Raw genomic sequence first — 20,626 nt, 5'->3', positions numbered from 1 at the left:
AACTACAGCTTGGTGTAGTGGTTCTGGTGTCTATAGCCTGTTCCCGCAGGCTTTTTAATGTAAACACTGACTATTCAGAGAAAAGGCAGTGTTTACATTACTGCCTTAGGACACCTATAGTGACCACTGCAGATGAATGTGATTGGCAACTTGTATCCCCTTCTCTTGTGTAAGGGCATTCCACCTGTCATTCACTCGTTGTTCCGTTAACCTCGTATTTATTTATAAAATATTTTACCAGGAAAGATACATTGAGATTTCTCTCGTTTTCAAGCATGTCCTATACAAGGCTCCGACTTCAGCCTCAAAAGCGGTGCTGCCACTGTCTGTGCAATTTTGAGAATTTGCAAAGACCCCCGATGGCGACATCGCAACTGGGGGCTCAGGTGGCCGGGCGGATAAAGGTGAGCCTGAACCCGTCCTTAGTGTGCGCCGCCGTCTTCGGGTCCTTTTGAAGCGCCAGGAGCGCATGTCACTGCTGTACTCTCGCGCACTGACGAAAGCGCAGCATTTGGGTCTATGGAGGATAAAACCAATTCCCTGCGGATTGACATTTCTAGGCAGAGTTAGCTCCACCCAGTGCGTGGAAGGAAATACGCAGAGACAAAGTAGTCCCCAGTCTCTCAGTATAGCTCTTGGCTGGGATGGAATTTCAGTGAAATCCTCACGCTGTCAGTATGAGTATTTTCAGATTATCTCTCTCTCTATGAAATAGTCATTTTTAATATGTGGGTGACAGCGCCGCTTTAAGCACACATGTTATGCACTACAGCTCCCATGATCCTCTGCCAGTCACTCTGAGGGCTGAGCATCATGGGAGACGTAGTCCGGCTAGCTAGAGCAAGCAAAAAAAAAAACGAGCCTTGCAACGGCCATTCTCTTATCTCAGATCCCAGCCCGCGTGAGAGACGCGAGCGGTGACGCAGGACGCACAACGCACGACCGACGCGGTTTCCATGGTGATGGAAATGGCCTGGGAGGAGCTGTAGTTGCGAACCTGAAAAGGCCCGCCATCGTTTCCACCAGAATGAGCCTGACACCGGAGGCCAGGGCCAGGTAACCGTTATACCCCGGGGGAGGAGGGGGGCAGACAGACAGCATGGCGCCATGGGGAGGGCGGCGGCTCGCTGGGGGCCACACAGTGCCAGCCACTCCCAGCACACTCGGTTTGTGAGGGAATTTAATATAGAGTCACACCTCGGGCGACCTCCCTGGGGGTAGACAAAGTCTCCTGTATTGTTTGTTGGCATCATGAGACCCAATTTCTGAAAGAAACAAACTATAATCCCCTACCTTTATTTACCATGTGCTATCCTCACTCACACCCCAGTGTCCCCTCTAAAGTTAGAATTAATACAAAAACACATCATATTATCATATGGCAGTACGCTTGCTGGGTTACTCACTGAAGTGAGAATTGGAGAGTTTTTAAAGAGAATTCAAATTTTGCAGATTTGGGAAGGATCCTCATTTCGTTATACACAAAGCTAACAACTGTACACATTGTCATTCAAATAACTGTTCCTGAATAGGTTTGTAAAACCACCTGTCCCTATTATTGTATCTAATCTCATAAAGTGGGTGTGTTGGTAAAAATACATATATTTAAAAGTAGATAAAAGAGATAAATTAAGTTATTAGGTGAGTTAAGCGAAAGTCCGCAATAGAAAGAATGAGGTCTGTGCTACCAGATCATTTGTGCACACCATGGTGCTACTAGTGTTTATTTGAAGAACAACATTAAACCACAAACATTTTCAGGTTTTTACCAAGGCAAATGTCCTCACAGTGTCCAGGACATTTGTATTGATAAAGGGAAATGGCTAGAAAAGTTAAATGTTTTCTTCAAATAAACACTATTGGCACGGATGTGCACAAAGTAGCTGGTAGTGCAGATCTCATTTGTTCTATTGTTTACATTGGTTATTGTACACTGTTGGAGCTACAGTGTGGGGTCTTTGCAGCACAGTCTACAGCTATATATTTTGATCTAATCTGTTTTTTTTGTTTGTTTTTAATGGTACTGCAGATACCCTTTTGGTTCATGCATTTGTTTTGATGAATACATCAGCTAGCAAATGCTGAACATGATATGCCATAAACCCTTTCTGAATAGGGATGTGTGAGGAATGCCCAATGTTCCCATTGAGAATAGTCTAAGCTGCCTAGGTTGTTTCTGACACGCTTTGTTAATATGCAACAACCATGATAATTCTGGCAATACAAACCACAGCACAACGCTGGCATATCAGAAGTTGCAAATTTGTTGTAATATATGAAAATACTCTATGTAATGGCACAGGTCTTTTTGTGCCAGAACTTTGCTATATGCCATGCGTTTTGATTGCCAGAGTTAATTAAGCACATTAACGAACATTGTATTTAAAATGACTCATCAGACTCCTTTTCTTCTTACTCTTTATTTTCTTTCCAGAGACAATCAAACACGACAAATACAAGATTCAGTTAACAATGTGGAGAAGCACTTTGGAGAGCTGTGTCAACTCTATGCTGGGTATGTTCGTAAGACTGCCAGACTACGGGACAAAGCTGATCTTCTTGTGAGAACAGTCAATGTGTATGCAGACACTGAGACGCCAAATCTGAAAGCTGGGTTGAAAAACTTTGCTGATGAATTTGCCAAACTTCAGGATTACCGTCAGGCAGAGGTATTTAGTGGTCAGAGCAGGCATCACAACTGTTCAAAGATTTAAGAAGCGATTGACTGAAAGCGGTATCCTGCCCCCTTCTTCACCATATAATGTTCTGTGTTTTCATACTTCTTCTCTCTCATCTATTATGTAGTGATTCACTTGTATGCCATTTGTGTAATTATCTCTCCAATCCTTTATGTGGTCATACACTTTGGCACCGTCTGTATGTCTCTTTTGCCATTGGCGATAAAACATCTGCTCCCACAATGCTTTGTTAAACTATATGCACTTGACCAGTATTGATTGTATTTCAAGATTCAGAACTGTCATGCATCTAGGAAAAAAAAACAGCTTTTTAATCTAAATAGAAATTTTCAATCTTGAATTTTTTGTTAGTTATGCTTGTAAGTGTTCATTTAAAAGATTTATTTTTTGTTTAAAAGATTGTGTGAGATTTGCAGTCAGGTTTGTTGGTATATTATCAGTGTTTTGTTCTTGTCCTCAGAACAGCTACATCTCTTAGAATAACTGTCTGATTAACCTTGTGTTCAAAGAGTAAGATTCACAAAGCAATTCTGGGTTAATTTCCATACTTGATGTTGAATGAATCAGACCTGGTGCTACTAATTTTCATTCCAGTATTTAAGCATTATTTTAGTGTCTGTCTCCAGTTTGATAAAACCATAAAAAAATCTTGGACTCTAATTATCGGTTGCTAAGAGGGAGAGTTTGTAGCATGGAAACAGCCTTGGTTTGTAGCATAGAAACCAACCCTATGTCAGGGGAATCTTTTATCTGCTCTTTTAATTGTTTAATTTAGTGAAATTGAATTTTGTTAATTGTGTTTTGCATTTGGTAGAAGCTGTTAGGAAGGATTAATTGTAAAGTGGGATTAACCAATCAGTATGTTTCCAACATGTTTTGTAGTATGAAAACTTCTATCCTTAATCTCAGTATTGTTCTGTGTACAAATCATTGTTTTATTCGGTAAATATAATCCTTTTGGCTATTGCATTTACATGCCTTTTGTTATCCTTTAGGTTGAGAGACTTGAAGCCAAAGTAGTAGAACCTCTAAAAAGTTATGGTGCGATAATCAAACTGAAACGGGTAGGTATTTACTTATTGTGTATTTAGAAAACAATTGAAAATTAGAGGTTTACGGTTTTAATTAATCATAAAATTAAAAAAATGAGATGTGGAAAAGAAAGGTATACAGCTTTCTTTCATCAGAAAAAAATTTCAAATATCCAGCTCATTTTCTATAAAATCATGTAATTCTTCATAAACTGTAACATGCAATAACAATAATACATGAAGCTCTGTATGTGTTAACTTAGGGCCCAGATTGGCAGTTTAAAAAAAACCTATATGCCTTGGTTACCATTACTGATTTTTTTTTGTATGTTCCAAGAAGATAAACCATTGGTGGTAGGATCCTAAACACCAACACGAAAACATACTCTCAGTCCAATATAGATTCCTCAAGAAAACTTAGATATGTGTTACAGGCTGGAAAAAGACATGAGCAAAATATGCAAACCTGTCTTTCTTTTTTTTTTTTTTTTTTTCCTCCAAAGCACTTGCCTAATACAACATGGTGTGGGATTAAAGGGATACTGTAGGCAGCAAAACACTAGCTTAATGAAGCTGTTTTAGTGTATAAATCATGCCTCTGCAGTCTCACTGGTCAATTCTCTGCCATTTAGGAGTTAATGCACTTTGTTTCTCTTTATGCTACTCTAGTTACACCTCCCCTGGCTGTAACTAACCTAGCCTACCAAAAAAAAAAAGTTTAATTTTCAATAATGACAATAACTTGTTTTAGAGGTTTATATCCTGCTCTGTAAATTTAACTATGATACCATACAGAATGCTTCTGCAGGTTATTAACAGAGCAAGAGCTAAGATATTATCTGTGCCTTGTATATTCTTTAGTTTGATTTTAAATTTGCCTATTTTGTTAGTGAGATATAATTACAGGAGGGCTTAAAAATTCAAGTCCAATGCTACTAACCAGGATTTAAAAGTTACTCGCCATTTCAAGCCTGGAGAGTGCACAAATATTTTCACTCGCAAGTGGAAATTTTGTATGGTTCACATGTCCGTTTTACAGCTGACATGTGGTGTTTTGTCTTTTTATTATGCTGTTAAATCTCCTGGTAACAATATCCCAATGTCTTTTTATTTGACACAGGAGGATCTCAAAGTGACCTTAACTGCTAGAAACAGGGAATCCAAGCAAATGGCTCAGTTGGAAAAAACACGCCAGAGGAACCCGTCTGATCGTCAGATAATTGTATCCTTTGTTGAGCAGAATGAAATAAAATTGTTAGACGTGTTTAATTTTTCCACTGACAACCAAGCAAATTCAGTTCAGTTTATAGGTTTGTGTTTAAACAGATGCAAATAATTTATGTACAGTCCTTATAACTATAAGTGCAAATACAATTTTAGAACCTCAAGACTATATAATCCTGTTTGGTAATGAAACTAAGAACAGGGAAATAGAAGGCGCCGAATACATATAAGTATATATTATTGTATTAGAAACTAGCAGCGTTCTACTTGTTGTACTGAACCTGCAGCAGCATCACAAAACTCCCTGCATGCAAAATATCCAAACTGGAACATTTTTTTTTTTCCTCAAGTCAACAATGCTTCCAATTCAGATACTCTGGCCTTAAATAAAAAAAATAAAAAATAAAAAATCACATTGAATTTCCAACAATGCTCACTTTAGTAACAACTCTGTATCAGATCTAGAAGACTTGAATTATTGTCTTTTCTATATTCTTGACTATAAATATTTTGTATCTTCCTTAATCCCTATTTACAGTCACAGGTAAAAAAACGAATTCAATAAATCACACACAGATTCTTCAGTGATCGTCTGAATTTCTTTATTTGGACCACTCCAAATGTACATGCTGTACAAATTTAGCCTTACTAGATACATGAAGTAAATTATATTGCAAGTATTAATTTTACAAAGATACATCTGTGAGTAGATAAGCGTGCATATGGGTGTATCCAGAATGGCTTTCAATATTTTGAACATATCAAGGAATGAAAATACACATTTTTCCTAGTCTCTGCATGCAGGTGTTTTTTTTTTGTTTTTTTTTAGAGACTATGTAAGTCCATATTTGCATAGTATTTGTTAAAGCGTATCTGTTGTGGCACCTGAAAGTTATGCTCTTTTTAAAAGAGCAAACAATTTCATCCATACATTGTGCTAGAAAGTTATCAGTCAATTAATTGGAGTAGACTCTGTCCTGAAGAATTGATTGACCAGGGAAAGCAAAATAGACCTCCCACGGGTATTCAGTCTGCTCTCCAAGTATAGCAAATATAGCGCATGTTCTGTGGACTCTATAGTTACTCCCTTGATCACACTGCTTGGGAGTATAGGAAAGGAGTGACATTAGGCGTGTGATAAAGCCAGCCTGTCCGCATCACACGGGATGTTGGCCCTGTTTTGGGATGTGTCCCCAAGCAGGGCAAATCAAACAATGGTCCAAGCAGAGGTGAGTGTTACAGGAGAGTAACTCCCAGAAAGCTAAGGAAGCGGAGCTTGTTTAGAGGTGAATTTATATTACTGTTATGTATAACCTGCATATCTAAAGTTGGACTTTGAGGGGACCTTTTTAGGCATAGAAACTCGAGAAATGCTCACATTTCCTGTTTTGGAATTTCACTGAAAATCTTAAACCCAGGTAAAAGATATGCCTAGACATGGGAGGGACTGCTTTTGTCTCAGCATAGTTCCTCCACCTGACAAGCTTGACAAACACAGAAGTTACCATGTGTCATGCTTGTCATTTTCCCCCAACCATCACCAGTGACTGCTGTAGGGGGAGGGGAAGGCTGTCTCTATGAAGGATCCTGTGGAATCCTCCATAGACTTCAGTGCTGTACTCGCGTGCATGTGTTCAGAGATAATGTTGGAAGCTGAAGCTGCAGAGGATGCGGCAGGTCAAGATGGCAGCGCCTGCAATGTACTGGTTCAGATGAGTCGAGTAAATCTCATCTATTCATTTCCCTTTTCACATTTTAGAACAATTTTTTTCCCCCCATAGTGTTATAACCTGTACACTTATTCCCTTAGACAGAACCTCTCCATGCCTTTTTTTTTTTTTTTTTCTCTCCTCCTCCTCCTACGGACTTGTTTGTGTAGGGGCACTAAGTTGTTTTAAATATACAGTTGTCAACCCTTTTTTATTTTGGATCACCCCTGTAACAGACCGTTTCGCTCACCCAAGGTTAAAAACCGTTTAGGCGATATTCCCCTTTCCAGATACACCGACAGCTACTGTAAGCACCAATCTCCCGAACTGAAAACACATGAACCCTGGAAATATCTGAACAGGAAAACCATACGAAAGGGTTACACTCCTGGCAGTCAGCATACAATCCAATTCCCCCAATAACGAGACGACACTTCGTTTTGAGGGTTAAGCAGAATCTAACTGTCCTGGCACATACAGTCTCTTTTATTCCCAATCCACAACCACAGTACAGCCCACGGGGTATTACAGAACAACCAATCAATCCGTACAATACACACAGACACTCCCACACAAAATCATCCCCTCTGCCTGGGATATGATTACTGAACACAATGGGTAATCTCATTATTACAGGCAGAGGAATACCGTTTTTACACAATATTTATAACTTCTAAAATATGCATGTCACAAACATAAAACATAAATTTTCATAAGCAGCACACTCCAAATACAAACATGTCAAAATCATCTAAATTGATCCATTGGTTCAAAAGATAGATCGAAGTCCTTTGTGACCAAATGAAGCATGGCTTTTCTGCCCAAAACCAGTTCCACAGAGTGTTCTATCCTGGAGATAATTGAGAAGTAATCCAATTATCTCCAAGGACAGAGGCAAAACTCCATTAGCCACATGGCAGACAAAGGACACTAAAAGACATACAAATACACAAGGTTACATTTATTACATAAAATACAGACATTTTACCTATCCCCAGATAGCTTAGATCTGAGCGCACATTATTACCGGATGGCGCTCAGATCATATACATACAGTTCAATCGCCATGGAGCCAAAGTCTTTCATACAGTCTTTCAGTATACGGCTGGGGTAGCATGGCTTTAACAGTCTGCAGAAAGGCACAAACCAGCCTTTCTGCAGGGAAAAAGAACAGAGGCCATAGTCTAAAGGCAAGAGGCAGGCAAGTAGCCCCCTCCAAGGACACGTGGCGAGGTCGGTTTCGCCACAACCCCTTTATGGACATTTCTATTAGTAATTTCAGGTGGTAGGAGGTAATTGCACATTTTCACTTTTTTTTTTTTTTGTGGGGGATCTTTTTTGTTTTTAAGGCAGAAGCAGAACTTCAGAGAGCAACAATGGATGCATCTCGAATAAGTCGACAACTTGAAGAAACCATTGACAATTTTGAGAAACAGAAAATCATAGATTTAAAGGTAATTGTCAAACATCTTTACTATCCATTTTAAGTTTGAAAAGTCTTTAATTATAAAATGTAATAATTTGAACTTTATTTCCTTTACCAGTTTTTCCTAGATTGTAAACTCATTTAAATAGGGCACATTTCACATCTTTTAGTTCTGTCAATTTGAAATGACTTACTGTTTTATTGCGCTGTGAAATATGTTGGCATTTAACCCCTTAAGGACCAAACTTCTGGAATAAAAGGGAATTATGACATGTCACACATGTCATGTGTCCTAAAGTGGTTAAATAAATGATGATGGCCATACTAATAGTTGTTTGTGTGTTGGCTATCTTTAATGATTGTTGGTACTTCATCTGAAAGTCTAAAAGAAAAGTGGGTTACCACTCCCACAAGTGGGACTAAATCCTAGAATCTCAAGCCAAGAACGGAAAAAACAAGGGAAGATAAATATTGTTAGGTATAATATTTAAGGTTAAAGTATCTAACTTATTTTCAAAAATGAAAAGTCTTATATTTGCATAATAGCAAATGTCATACTCCCACAGCAGTTTGAAAACTGAGAGGTAATATAATCACAGTAAATCTGTGATAGTTTTGTCAAGGCTTAATTTAAGAACATAGCTCTGTACACTCAGTAGGTAGAACGTCAATACATACAGACTATAGACTGGGCCAACCTTTTAGGATGTGCATACTGAGCGAGGATGCAACATCAGTGCCTTGCTAGATCTCTGGGAATGTGGCTTTGCAGTGTGAAAGGCACTGCTGTGAGGCCACTATAAAGCTACTGGAGAGACCCATAAACATTTTACCCCTGATATATGTGAGCGTGAATGGACACTGAACACCTCTGGGTCAGCTCTTGTCTCTACTGCTTGCACTGCTTCACTTAAAGTGCCCAATGCTCATTTCCCAGGCTTACTAGACCACCAGAGAAAACTACTCTTCACCACCAGGCATGAAGACGCACAACAGACTTCTCTTGTTTGTCTTTGTTTGTCTTGAGTGTCTCTTGTTTGTCTTTGATGCTATGTTTATGAAAAACCTCAGGAGTAACAGAACTGCTTAAAATGTAGAAATGACAATTATTTTTTTTTGATTCTTTATTTCTTTTAATTCTTTTCAATCATTTTAAACAATTAACAAATTGTAATATCTGTATATTCTTTAGTCAATATTCAATCCATAAAAAAATTTTCTTACAAAAGAAGAGGAAAATACAGACATGGGGTGCACCGAAATTCCGGCGGCCGAAAATTGACCTAATCCATTTCGGCCGATATTGGCAAATATCGGCAGAAAATAGGGCGGTCAGGCTGGCGGGCGCGCGAGGGAGCACTCTCCCCTGAGTGCTTCCTCTTCAGCTCCCTCGCGCGCCGCAATGATACCGGAGCCGGAAGATGACGTCATCTTCCGGCGCTGGTATCAGTGCGCGCGAGGGAGCTGAAGAGGAAGCACTCAGGGGAGAGTGCTCCCTCGCGCGTCAGCCTGACCGCCCGCCGGGTGACCGGCCCCCCAGGAGCCCAGCAGCACCACTGGACCCCAAGGAATCCCCTCAGCACTCCAAAAGGTAAGGAGGCTGGGGGGATTAAATAAAAAAAAAAATGCATTAGTGTGTGTGTGTGTGTGTGTTACTGTGTGTGTTAGTGTTACTGTGAGTGTGTGTGTTAGTGTTACTGTGAGTGTGTGTGTTAGTGTTACTGTGAGTGTGTGTGTGTTAGTGTTACTGTGTGTGTTAGTGTTACTGTGAGTGTGTGTGTTAGTGTTACTGTGAGTGTGTGTGTTAGTGTTACTGTGAGTGTGTGTGTGTTAGTGTTACTGTGAGTGTGTGTGTGTGTGTGTGTTAGTGTTACTGTGTGTGTTAGTGTTACTGTGAGTGTGTGTGTGTGTGTGTGTGTTAGTGTTACTGTGTGTGTTAGTGTTACTGTGTGTGTTAGTGTTACTGTGTGTGTTAGTGTTACTGTGTGTGTTAGTGTTACTGTGTGTGTTAGTGTTACTGTGTGTGTGTGTTAGTGTTACTGTGTGTGTGTGTTAGTGTTACTGTGTGTGTTAGTGTTACTGTGTGTGTTAGTGTTACTGTGGGTGAGTGGGTGTGGGTGAATGGGTGTGGGTGTGGGTGTGAGTGTGAGTGGGTGTGGGTGTCTGTTGAGTGTGTGTCTGCTAGTGAGTGTCAGTGAGTGTTACAATGTGTGTCTGTTACTGAGTGTGTTTGATGTCTGTTGAGTGAGTGTGTGTTTGTCAGTGAGAGTGTATGTTTTGTAAGTGAGTGTGTATGTATGTCTGTCGCTGAGTGTCTGTGTCAGTAAATGTGTGTGTCTGTTAGCTAGTGTGTATGCATCTGTTCGTGGGAGTGTGTGTGTGTCTTCAGCACTTACCTTTCTCCAGCGCCGGACTCCGCCGCTCAGCTCCGAATGCGCATGCACGGCAAGAGCCGTGCGCGCATTCAAACCGCCCATAGGAAAGCATTACTCAATGCTTTCCTATGGACGTTCAGTTCGCGGAAGCTCCTCTAGCGGCTGTCAGTGAGACAGCCACTAGAGGCTGGATTAACCCTCAGTGAAACATAGCAGTTTCTCTGAAACTGCTATGCTTTCAGCTGCAGGGTTAAAACTAGAGGGACCTGACACCCAGACCACTTCATTGAGCTGATGTGATCTGGGTGTTTGTAGTGGTCCTTTGTGTGTGCATCTGCATGCACTGGTGTACATACCGCAGTCGCAGCCCTGCAACCCCTGCGACCAGGTGCCCGCTGCCATGTTTTGCGACCTCGGCCTGCGCAGAGTAAGCGTGCGGGGGGGGGGGGGCACGGATCAATTTTCGCACCAGGGCCCCATTGGTCATGTGTACGCCACTGCTCACCATCCACCCTGGTACCGCTGTGAGAAAACCGCACACTGCCGCCGCGCAACCTTCTAACCGGAAATGCCAGACGTGCCGCGAGAGCAGTGGGGCAACCTGCTGTAAAACTACCCACATCGTGTATACCCACAAGTTTATAAAGAAATACACTTTAAGAAAACCTATCCTACTGCAAACATAGCCACATCCATTTATTAATTATATTCTGCACGTGCCAATCTGCCCAAAGTGCTTTCTTCAAGTCCCTAGTCCACATTTCTAAATCTTTATTATTAATAAATATTATTGGTATGGTATTCAAATATATATATATATATATATATATATATAGCAAACAGGGTTAACAGATTTTTATTTATATTGTTTTTTTTAAAGCTATTCTGTCCAATTTTGGTGTGTTGCTCTCAAAAAGTGTGGTTATTTATTTTATTGGCGTGTAGTTTTTCATATTTGATTTATTAAATTCATGTAAAAGAATTATATTAATAAAATCAAAGGAAAAAAAAAGTATTTTAAAAGTATTTGGGCAAAAAGGCAGTTTCGGTTTTCGGTCAAGGGCATCCTGAATTTTCGGTTTCGGTTTCGGCCCTGAATTTTCATTTCCGTGCACCCCTAATACAGACCTCTTTTAAAGTGGTATTTGACATTGGGAAATTCAATAATACATGTATCATACAGATTTACAATATAACACAAAACAATATGGCAGCAAAATAAGAGAAAATTACTTAAATAGAGTGGAAGGAGCTTTAGATATAGCTTATAAATTTTATGAATTTTCAATGCTCATGGAATGTAATTCACTTCTGACTAATCAGCAGTATTAAAATGACAAATTTAAATAATCAGTCTTAAGTCTGATATATATTAAATATGAAAGCATGATAATAAATGCATACAAACTGTGTTCAACCTTCTTTTTCTTTTTTTCTTTTTCCTTCACCTTTATGATTTCAATTGCAACCCCAGGTTGTGGTTTGTTTATTTTTACATCTTTAAAGGGACACTATAGTCACTTAAACAACTTTAGCTTAATGAAGCAGTTTCGGTGTATAGAACATGCCCCTGCAGCCTCACTGCTTAATCCTCTGCCATTTAGGAGTTAAATGCCTTTGTTTATGAACCCTAGTCACACCTCCCTGCATGTGACTTGCACAGCCTTCCATAAACACTTCCTGTAAAGAGAGCCCTATTTAGGCTTTCTTTATTGCAAGTTCTGTTTTAATTAAGATTTTCTTATCCCCTGCTATTTTAATAGCTTGCTAGACCCTGCAAAAGCCACAGGAGGCTGTGATTAAAGTAAAATTTAGAGATTGAGATACAATTATTTAAGGTAAATTACATCGGTTTGAAAGTGAAACCAGTTTTTGGTTTTTTTTTTTCATGCAGGCTCTGTCAATCATAGCCAGGGGAGGTGTGGCTAGGGCTGCATAAACAGAAACAAAGTGATTTAACTCCTAAATGACAGTGAATTGAGCAGTGAAATTGCAGGGGAATGATCTATACACTAAAACTGCTTTATTTAGCTAAAGTAATTTAGGTGACTATAGTGTTCCTTTAAAATTTGACAAGTTGCATGAGTAAAATATCCAGGCTGTCACAAAAAGCAAACTATACATATTTTACATAATCCATAAGCGTTAAAAAAAAAAAAAAAGCTTTATCCGTATTCCTCTTATACAGCAATGTGACATGATGTCTTTGTTTATATTAGAAAATATTCTGTGAGTTTGTGAAAATAGAAATGTTGTTCCACGGAAAAGCCTTAGAAGTGTTAACTGCTGCCTATCAACATATTGAAGACATTGATGAAGAGGAAGATCTAGAGGTGAGGTTTAAAAATAAAAATGCGGAGAATAGGAAGACTATCTAGAGTTGGCATGTCCAGCATGCAGACTGCAACTTGTACATATTGCTTTATTAGAAGTGCTGTCCTGTTTTTTTTATAAATGTTGCAGAGTAAAAGTAGCTCATCATTCCTACATTAGTAGTGCTTTCTACAACAGGTTGTTCAGGAGGTATTGGTAAAACTGCAAATTATGTTATGTGAGTTTACCATATTTCCTCCTATGTTTAAATGTGCAATCTTGTGCCTTGATGTTTGAGTTGACTATTTTCATCTTCTGGGAAAAAGTTAATGCTCAAAGCAGGTATATGAGACTAGAAAGAGATATGTGATTATATATAGATATACAAGATGCTAGATATCAAACATCTTGCATTTTATACATTCACTTATTTAAAGGTACCTGAAAATTCTCACTGCATGATTAAGTTGTTAGCATTGAATAGCTGAAGAGTGTAGCTTGTAGCAGACTCTATTCCCTTATGTTCGCTTGTCCGTACCTCCTTGTTAGTCTCTAATGAGTGGTGTGTGTGGTCCCCTTGTTATGCCCCAGCGAACTCCGACCTCCCCTGGCTGTTAACCACAAATTAACAACTTGACACCTTCACTTGAGTGCTTAAACTGGGTGGCTGCCATTCGTATAACTGGCCATTTGGTTTCCCGAACGCAGGCAGCGGTACCTGGTCGTCGAACGCCTGGAACTATATCCGGCCTCACGTCTCTGTGAACCCGGTCAAAGATGGTACCGCTGCCCGTCCCACTTCCCGACCAATTAGACGAACGGCATTCGGGAGATGGGATCTACCGAACAGGGGGAGTATTCGCTTAATAGCAGCCATGCGGAGCATTCGTCGGTGTTCGCACAGGAACCCCCGAAAGCCGACCGGCCATCCCTGTTTTGGGATATCACCTCGTGGCCGGTCGTCATAACTTTATTCTAACAGAACTTTTGTTCTACCAACCCGTTCTGAGCACTTTTTGGATATGCTGTGCACTCAGATCAGGGCTATTTGGGAATATGATTTTTGTAGGGTTCCTGAACTTCTTTCATGTATTTTTGGGGTATGTTAAAAATGTAAGTAAGTTTCTGTATTTGAGAGAGAGTTACCCTTATTTGAGCTCAATTATCTTTCAAACACAAAGGCTCTTGGGAGGACCCCATGCTAGGGGCCAGTGCATAAAAGCTGTGTGTGGCAGAATAATCTTAAGTTGTATTCCCAGAACTGTGTTTTCTAGTTCCTGGGGAGGAGGTGTGCTTTTTACATGGCAATTTCTTGTTTGTTCATCATTTATACTCTTGATGATCCAGTGGAGGAAGTCCTGGGTAGGACTAGGGCTTCGCTACAAAGAGTAAAGTTCCTTGTTGTTGTTGAAGCTTATTCTGGAAGTCTAGAATCTGGGTGTCAAATTGCAGCGGCTATAATTCTCTGCCAGACTTGTTAAAACCAATTTAACATTTATTGAAAGTTGTTGGTGTTTTTTTTGGGGGGGGATTACACTTTCGATTACCATAGACAAATCCAAACCGTAAGAGAGGTGGTAAAAATGAGAGAAAAATGCAACCCTGACTGTATAAGTGAATTCAGAGGAGAGAATTCAGTTGATATGTTGACGTCCAGAAACAAAAAGAAGGGTTGAGTTGATGTGAGCTCCATATTGATATCTCAGGAAAAAAGGGGGGATTGGGGAGCACCCTTTTAAAGTTTAAGCCTTTCAGTTGTGTGTCTTTTTAAGATGTTTCATACAAACACCGGTATATGTCCTCCCCAAAATTATGTTAGTTACTGTTATGCAGTTGGGATTAAGTGGAGCTGTGGAAGGGGGATCACACTTTGTTTATTGAGCTTAACTGTTAGTTGTACTACTGTCTATTTGCAAATATTGCTGCTTAATTTATGGAAATTGTTGCATTTAAAATATTTCTACTTTACATATTTTTAGGTTTTTAGAAGTTCTCTCCATCCACCGGATTTTCAGTCTCGTTTGGACATTGTACGTGCCAATTCAAAGAGTGGGTCAGCAAAACCAACACTTTCCTCATTATCGGTAATCTCTTAACTCATAATGGGTTTATCTTTAAAGCAAACATGTCATTCCTATGGACCAAATTTGGCCAACTAACAAATTGTAGATTACATATTTATTTATTTTCAAAACAAAGCTTGTGCAGTTTTTGTTTTGTGGGTTGTTTTGTTTCACACTATTCCCTTTTTTTTTCTTTAACTATATTGTTGTTTAAAAAAAATAAAATAAAAAAATTACACACACTCTTTCCCTCCTTCTCTCTCCCCTTATGCAGTACACGTACACAGGTCATCTCTTAAGTCTTTTGGGTGCAGTGCCATTGTTATTTTAGCCCTGCAATGTAAAATATTGTCATTTTTAGCAGTTATGGCAATATTTCCATTTCAGGACTAAACACTCCTTGAGTGGCTGTTTCCCTGACCGCAACTAGAAGCATTTCCACTGTGAGAATTTTTTATTTTGTTTTTTATCAGCAGTCATACATGTAGAATATCACAAAAAATTGTAATTCTGGACTCTCAGCTCCCTTCCACATTCAAGAAGAAGTAGTGAAATAATAATAAAAAATCTTTAGCCATATGTTGGCGCACAGGCCCCAAGCATCTGAGGACTCGCAGGTCCCTTATTGTGTCCCTTTACCGTGGTAACATTGATAGTATATTGTTGGGGTCTCGGGTCCTGATATTTCCACCCCTTACATTCCTGTTTTGTAGGTTTAATGTTGATTGCTATATTATACGTAGGTATGTTATGTAGCTTCCGGAGTGTGTCAGTGTGGGATTTGCTGGTCTCAAGTGTGTCATGAAGGTTTAGTGGTAGTCACGTATGGGGAGTGTACCTGCAGGCTCGCAGTACCTCTATCTCGCCTTGTAGTAATTTGTTACAGTGGCATAGTATGCCTCAGATCACAGGGTATCTTCGTTATGATTTTCCATGTGTTAACTTATCGAGAGAGTCCACCCAACGGACCTCTCTGTCGAGTCCCAGTGGGCCATTCAGAGTCTCTGTCTACGCGTGAGCATAAGGTATGTGTCTTTGCCTTGGTTAAGGTCGCGATCTGTCCCTGTCATTTAGTACCGTAATATGTCAGCAAACTCTGGTTTTGTTGTTGTAAGCACATGTGTCCATGTTTTTAGGTATGATTGGTGTGTGCCCGCTGCGGTTGCGTGAAAGTCTTCCATTGATCTTAGCTCTCCCATTTGGAAGAACAATGACCTCAGCGGAGGGGTTACCTGTTGTTACCAGTTTTGTGGGATTACTAATTTGGCTATGTTCAGAATGCGGATCGTGAGAGATTTCTTACAGCGGATTCAATTGGTCTTGGTGTGATGTAGAAGCATTTCTGCAGGTTTAGCCCCTTAAGGACACGTGACATGTCATGATTCCCTTTTATTCCAGAAGTTTGGTACTTAAGGGGTTAAAGGGGATGGACTTTCTGTGAATAGCTCTAATATTGTGTATATCCCCTTCCAAAATGGGATGATCTTCTTGCATCCCCACCATCTGTGGAGCAGTGTGCCTCTCTTTTCCCCACATCTCCAGCATAAAGGGGAGTCCTACGGGGTGATCGTGTTGAGGGAGTATGGTACCAGAAGGTTAACAGTTTGTAAGCTGTCTCTTGTGTTCTGCTAAAGCTGGAGCAATGGTGTGTTTCCCATTCTGCCTTGGTAAAGGTGTGGTCTAGAGCTGCCTCCCATTTCCCCTGGAAGCTTGGTTGTGCAGTAGGGGTATGTGTCAATAGCATGGAGTATATGAAGGAGACCCCATGAGCCAATGGTTCCGGGTCTAGGCAAGTGCTTTCAAATGAGGTGGAGGCCCAGGATATTGCTGTCCCTTGTTGAAGTGTGGCAATAAAGCTCTGTAATTGTTTATGCTTCAGTCGCAGGAGAGGTTATGTTCGCATCTCATGTCTTTTAGGGTCTTCAGTCCCTCTTTAGAGTATATATGCCCAAGTCGGGGTAGGGTGTTGTCTACGAGTGTTTTTAAAGGCGTTTGGATCTGGCCCCGGCGTAAAGTCCGTGTTGTATGTCAAGGGGGGTAGGAGGGATGGGAATGTCGAAATTGCATGTTTTCCCATGGTGCGGTGCCACACCTGTAGGGTGACTGTGGAGGAGCAGTTTCCCGTCACCCCTGTTGTCCCGGGTGGTGGCCATGGCAGCAAAGCAATGGGCATGCGGTCAATGGATGTCAGTTGTCTACGCTTAACCAGCATCCGTGCCAGTAATCTACTGCTCTTGTTTCCATGTAAGGAGAAGAACACCTTGTGTCTCGGTGCGTCTCTATGGTATCTAGCCTGGAGCAGTTGAGTCAGTTCCCTCTGTAATGAGAGGAAGCTGTCTTGATGTGTGGGTTGTGGTTTGCCTTTGTTTAGGGTATCTTTTGGATTTCTGCAAGTAAGGTGGTCACGGCTGCCTCTCGTTGTTTTTTCAGTATGGCGCTCTTATGCAGAAAGTGGCCCCTCACTAAACGTTTGTGTGCTTCCCAGAGTATCATCTGTGTTGTTTGTGTTGGTGTATTAATCTTGACATATTCTTGTAGGACTGTACCTATTTCTGATTTCACATCAGGTAGGGAGAGCAGGTGTTCATTGAGTCGCCATTTAGCTACTGTAGGTCTGTACAGGGAGGTTGTGAGTGTCACCGGGGCATGGTCAGACCATGTCGCAGTGCCTTGTTCAGCTTGTAGGACGAGGGGGAGATGATAATGCGTCATGAAGAAATAATCTATTTGTGTGGATGGGTTATGTGGATGGGAAAAGAATGTATAATCTCGCTCGTCAGTGGGTTGGCTCTCCATCAGTCAACAAGCTGATTTTTGGTCAGTATTGATTTAATCATGAAGATATGTTGCCTGAGGAGGAGTCCCAGTTTGGGTCTAGTGTTAGATTAAAATTTCCCCCCAGTAACAGAATATCCTATGTGAATTTTCTCAGATTACCTAGGGTTCGTGATAGGAATCTGTATTGTCTTTGGTTAGGGGCATAAATGTTGGCAAACGTGTATGTCTTCCCCTTCAGGAATATGTACCTGCCCTCCTGGTCTGTCTGGACCTCTCCCTCTGAGAAGGGTACTCTTTTGTGGACTAAAATTGCGTTGCCTCTGCTCCCATGATAGTCACTGTAGTATCCTGTGGGGTAATGTTGGTCGTGCATCTTAGGTCTTGCCCCCTCTTTGAAGTGGGTTTCTTGGATAAACACTATAGAGGCCATAGAGGAGTGGAAGTCTCGAAGGGCATTAGATCATTTTTCAGGTTTATTTAACCCTCTAGTGTTGATGGAGACTATCGTGAGGTTGGCCGGTGCTAGTGCCATGGTCTGCTTACGCAATATGACGTCGTCACCAGTCACGTGTCAGAAGGGAACAGGGGGAGGGAGGGGGGGGGGAGGAAGAAGTGGGTGAAAACATGGAAAAGGGGCGGTGGAACAGTCACCAGGGTGACATAAGGTTAAGAAGGTCAGGAGGCAGTTTCCCCCGCACCAATCCGTGGGTCAGGGGTACCGTCTACCTGACGCTCAGTATCTCAGGGGAGTAGAAAGAGGCCAAGGGCCTCCAAGGGAGCCGTGGCCACAAGGCCTGTATCCAGTCCCAGACAGGTCGCACTGCGGTCACTGTCTGTCACATTAAGCCTGACTCAGGTAAAGTCCCATAACTCCTCTTGGCGGTTCAGATTATGATATGTGGCAGGTATCCTCGCCAAAGGATTTTTAATGTGTTTGTGGTGTCAACGTGTAACATGGTACAATTTAACATATAATTAACTTAAGTAATCTGTAACTCTGTGCAAACTACCCAGCTCAGTAAGGGATGTGAACAAGCATTAATGGTCAAACCGTCATGCAGTGCCCACCCCATATGTCCAAGAGATACTGTTACTGTGCCCTTGCCCAGCCCTCCAATGGTGGGGAGATATGGATGCAGTTGGGTGGTTTGACGATCCCTCCCTCCCTTGGTGTGCTGGGTTCCCACCCAAGTGACCCATTGTCTCCGCACCCAGAACCTGTCCCTAGTGTGTGTGTGGCCCATCAATGTCGTGCTCTTTGGAAGTGTAAAGTGCAAGTGCACCCCACTCCTTCTCTGCCAGATCTGTCTGCTCTGGAAATAAGGGCAGGAGAAGACTGTTGTGACAACACATCACTGCCAGCTGTCTGAAGGTGGCGATGGATAGGCCAAAAACCATAGGGGGAAGTGGGAGGAGATGAGTCTCTTTACGTTAAATAGTTGGTGGCAAACATATTAATTTGTTTAATTATATAAAGATATAGAAACAGAGGTTTCCATTTTAAACTAAACCCTCAAAGTTTTTGTTGTGGGCTTGTTTATTTTTCCTTCTCTCCCATAAATACGTTTTATATTACATCATGTAACTGTTCTTTTATCCTATAACACTTGATTTTATTTTATTTTTTTGTTAGCAGGCTTCAATGACCAGGCAGAAAAAGAAAGTCGTGGTGGAGGAAGATGATGATGATTATGATGATGCCGGTGAAGAGGACGATGAGAGTTCAACAGATGAGGGAAACTAGCAAATGCTCATACTTATAAAGAACATTTCATTTAACAAATGCTGCTAGCCTCAGAACTTGGAGGCTTTAATTTGACGAGGAAGCCACTGTCTTGGCTCCAGCAATGGATTTTGGATATCAAGCATGAAGTAAAGGCAACCTGTGAGATGGAAAATCTACTTATCAGAATTTGTAGCAGCACTTTAATTTGTACTGCAAGACAATATCCACTGTATTTGTTAACCTGCAGAACTGTAAAATGTAACATGCGAAATGCCATTTGACAGTGTTAATTCTAAGATAAGATGGCATCACATTATACACTACCAAAATAGTCTATACACTGCAGAAAAGATTTTTGATAATCTTGTACCTTTTCCATAGTTCTGCAGCTGAATAAATATTCATCATCTGAAATACGCCAGAACCAAAAAAGGGACACAGTGTGCTATGTATTAATGTGTCGTTTTTAAATCTGTATTTGTGCGTCTGTGTGCTCCCCGTGGTCTGACTGCAAAGTTGTAGGAAAGAATATATATTTCCTATATTTCCTAAGCAATGCAGTACTTCAAGCAGAAGTGCCATAAAATAAGTAAATATACAGAAGATTTACTTTTATACTCAATATACTAAATATCAAATTGTATGGTATCCATGACAGATTTTTTGCTACATTTTACCACAAAGTTTCATATATATTTACAGTTCATTTTACTAAAACTGACTCATTACATTTCTTACAATTCTGAGAGTCTGTAGCCAGCAGAGTATTAGAGTAAGAATCTGGAGGGGAGAATCTGAGAGCTTCAGAATGAATCAAACCTCTATTATTTATTTATTTTTAAACTGTCTTTGGTTTTGATCATAGTCTGCTCAATGCAACTTACTCTTATTGCAAGGTAATACAATTAACATAGACTGCTGTCAAGATAAAATTGATTTCATTTTTGCATAATGTAATTTAAGGGTTTATTGTATTATTAGTCATCACTAGGTTAGCTCATAATTGGGAACATCCACACTATTACCTTTTCATTTATTTCCATTGTATAACGTGTCTTTGGGGATGCACCAATGTAATTGTTTTTGCAGCATCTTAGAATGTTATCAAATTATCTTTTGGTTTTCATCTACTTCTCTGCAATTCTCTTATACTTGATTGCAGTTTGCTTTATCTGTGTGTTTCCCATTATATCTTCTATGGGTTTATCTTTTTCTTTCAGCATCCAGACCAAATAATTTACTTTGCATCTGTTCCAAAAACGTCCTGTAATACTTGTGTTGG

General features: G+C 40.5%; 1 protein-coding gene across 1 annotated transcript; it reads left to right on the top strand.

Moving 5' to 3' along the window:
• Window positions 1–758: 758 nt before the first annotated feature.
• Window positions 759–20,121, top strand: CIBAR1 (CBY1 interacting BAR domain containing 1). The gene is made up of 9 exons (XM_063450322.1): window positions 759–1,056; window positions 2,435–2,669; window positions 3,695–3,763; window positions 4,851–4,952; window positions 5,493–5,498; window positions 8,013–8,117; window positions 12,684–12,797; window positions 14,757–14,861; window positions 19,252–20,121. Exons 1-9 carry the CDS (start codon window positions 1,028–1,030, stop codon window positions 19,360–19,362), a joined length of 876 nt encoding a protein of 291 aa, XP_063306392.1. The 5' UTR covers window positions 759–1,027; the 3' UTR covers window positions 19,363–20,121.
• Window positions 20,122–20,626: the final 505 nt, after the last annotated feature.

This window comes from Pelobates fuscus, chromosome 4 (genome assembly GCF_036172605.1).
Source record: "Pelobates fuscus isolate aPelFus1 chromosome 4, aPelFus1.pri, whole genome shotgun sequence".
NCBI classification, from domain to species: Eukaryota; Metazoa; Chordata; class Amphibia; order Anura; family Pelobatidae; genus Pelobates; species Pelobates fuscus.
This window is presented reverse-complemented; position numbering and strand designations above follow the sequence as displayed.

Coding starts and splice junctions, on each gene's coding strand:
- CIBAR1 (XM_063450322.1), top strand. CDS start 1,028: ATGAGCCTGACACCGGAGGCCAGGGCCAG. Junction 1,057..2,434: donor ACACCGGAGGCCAGGGCCAG/GTAACCGTTATA, acceptor TTTTCTTTCCAG/AGACAATCAAACACGACAAA. Junction 14,862..19,251: donor CAACACTTTCCTCATTATCG/GTAATCTCTTAA, acceptor TTTTTTTGTTAG/CAGGCTTCAATGACCAGGCA.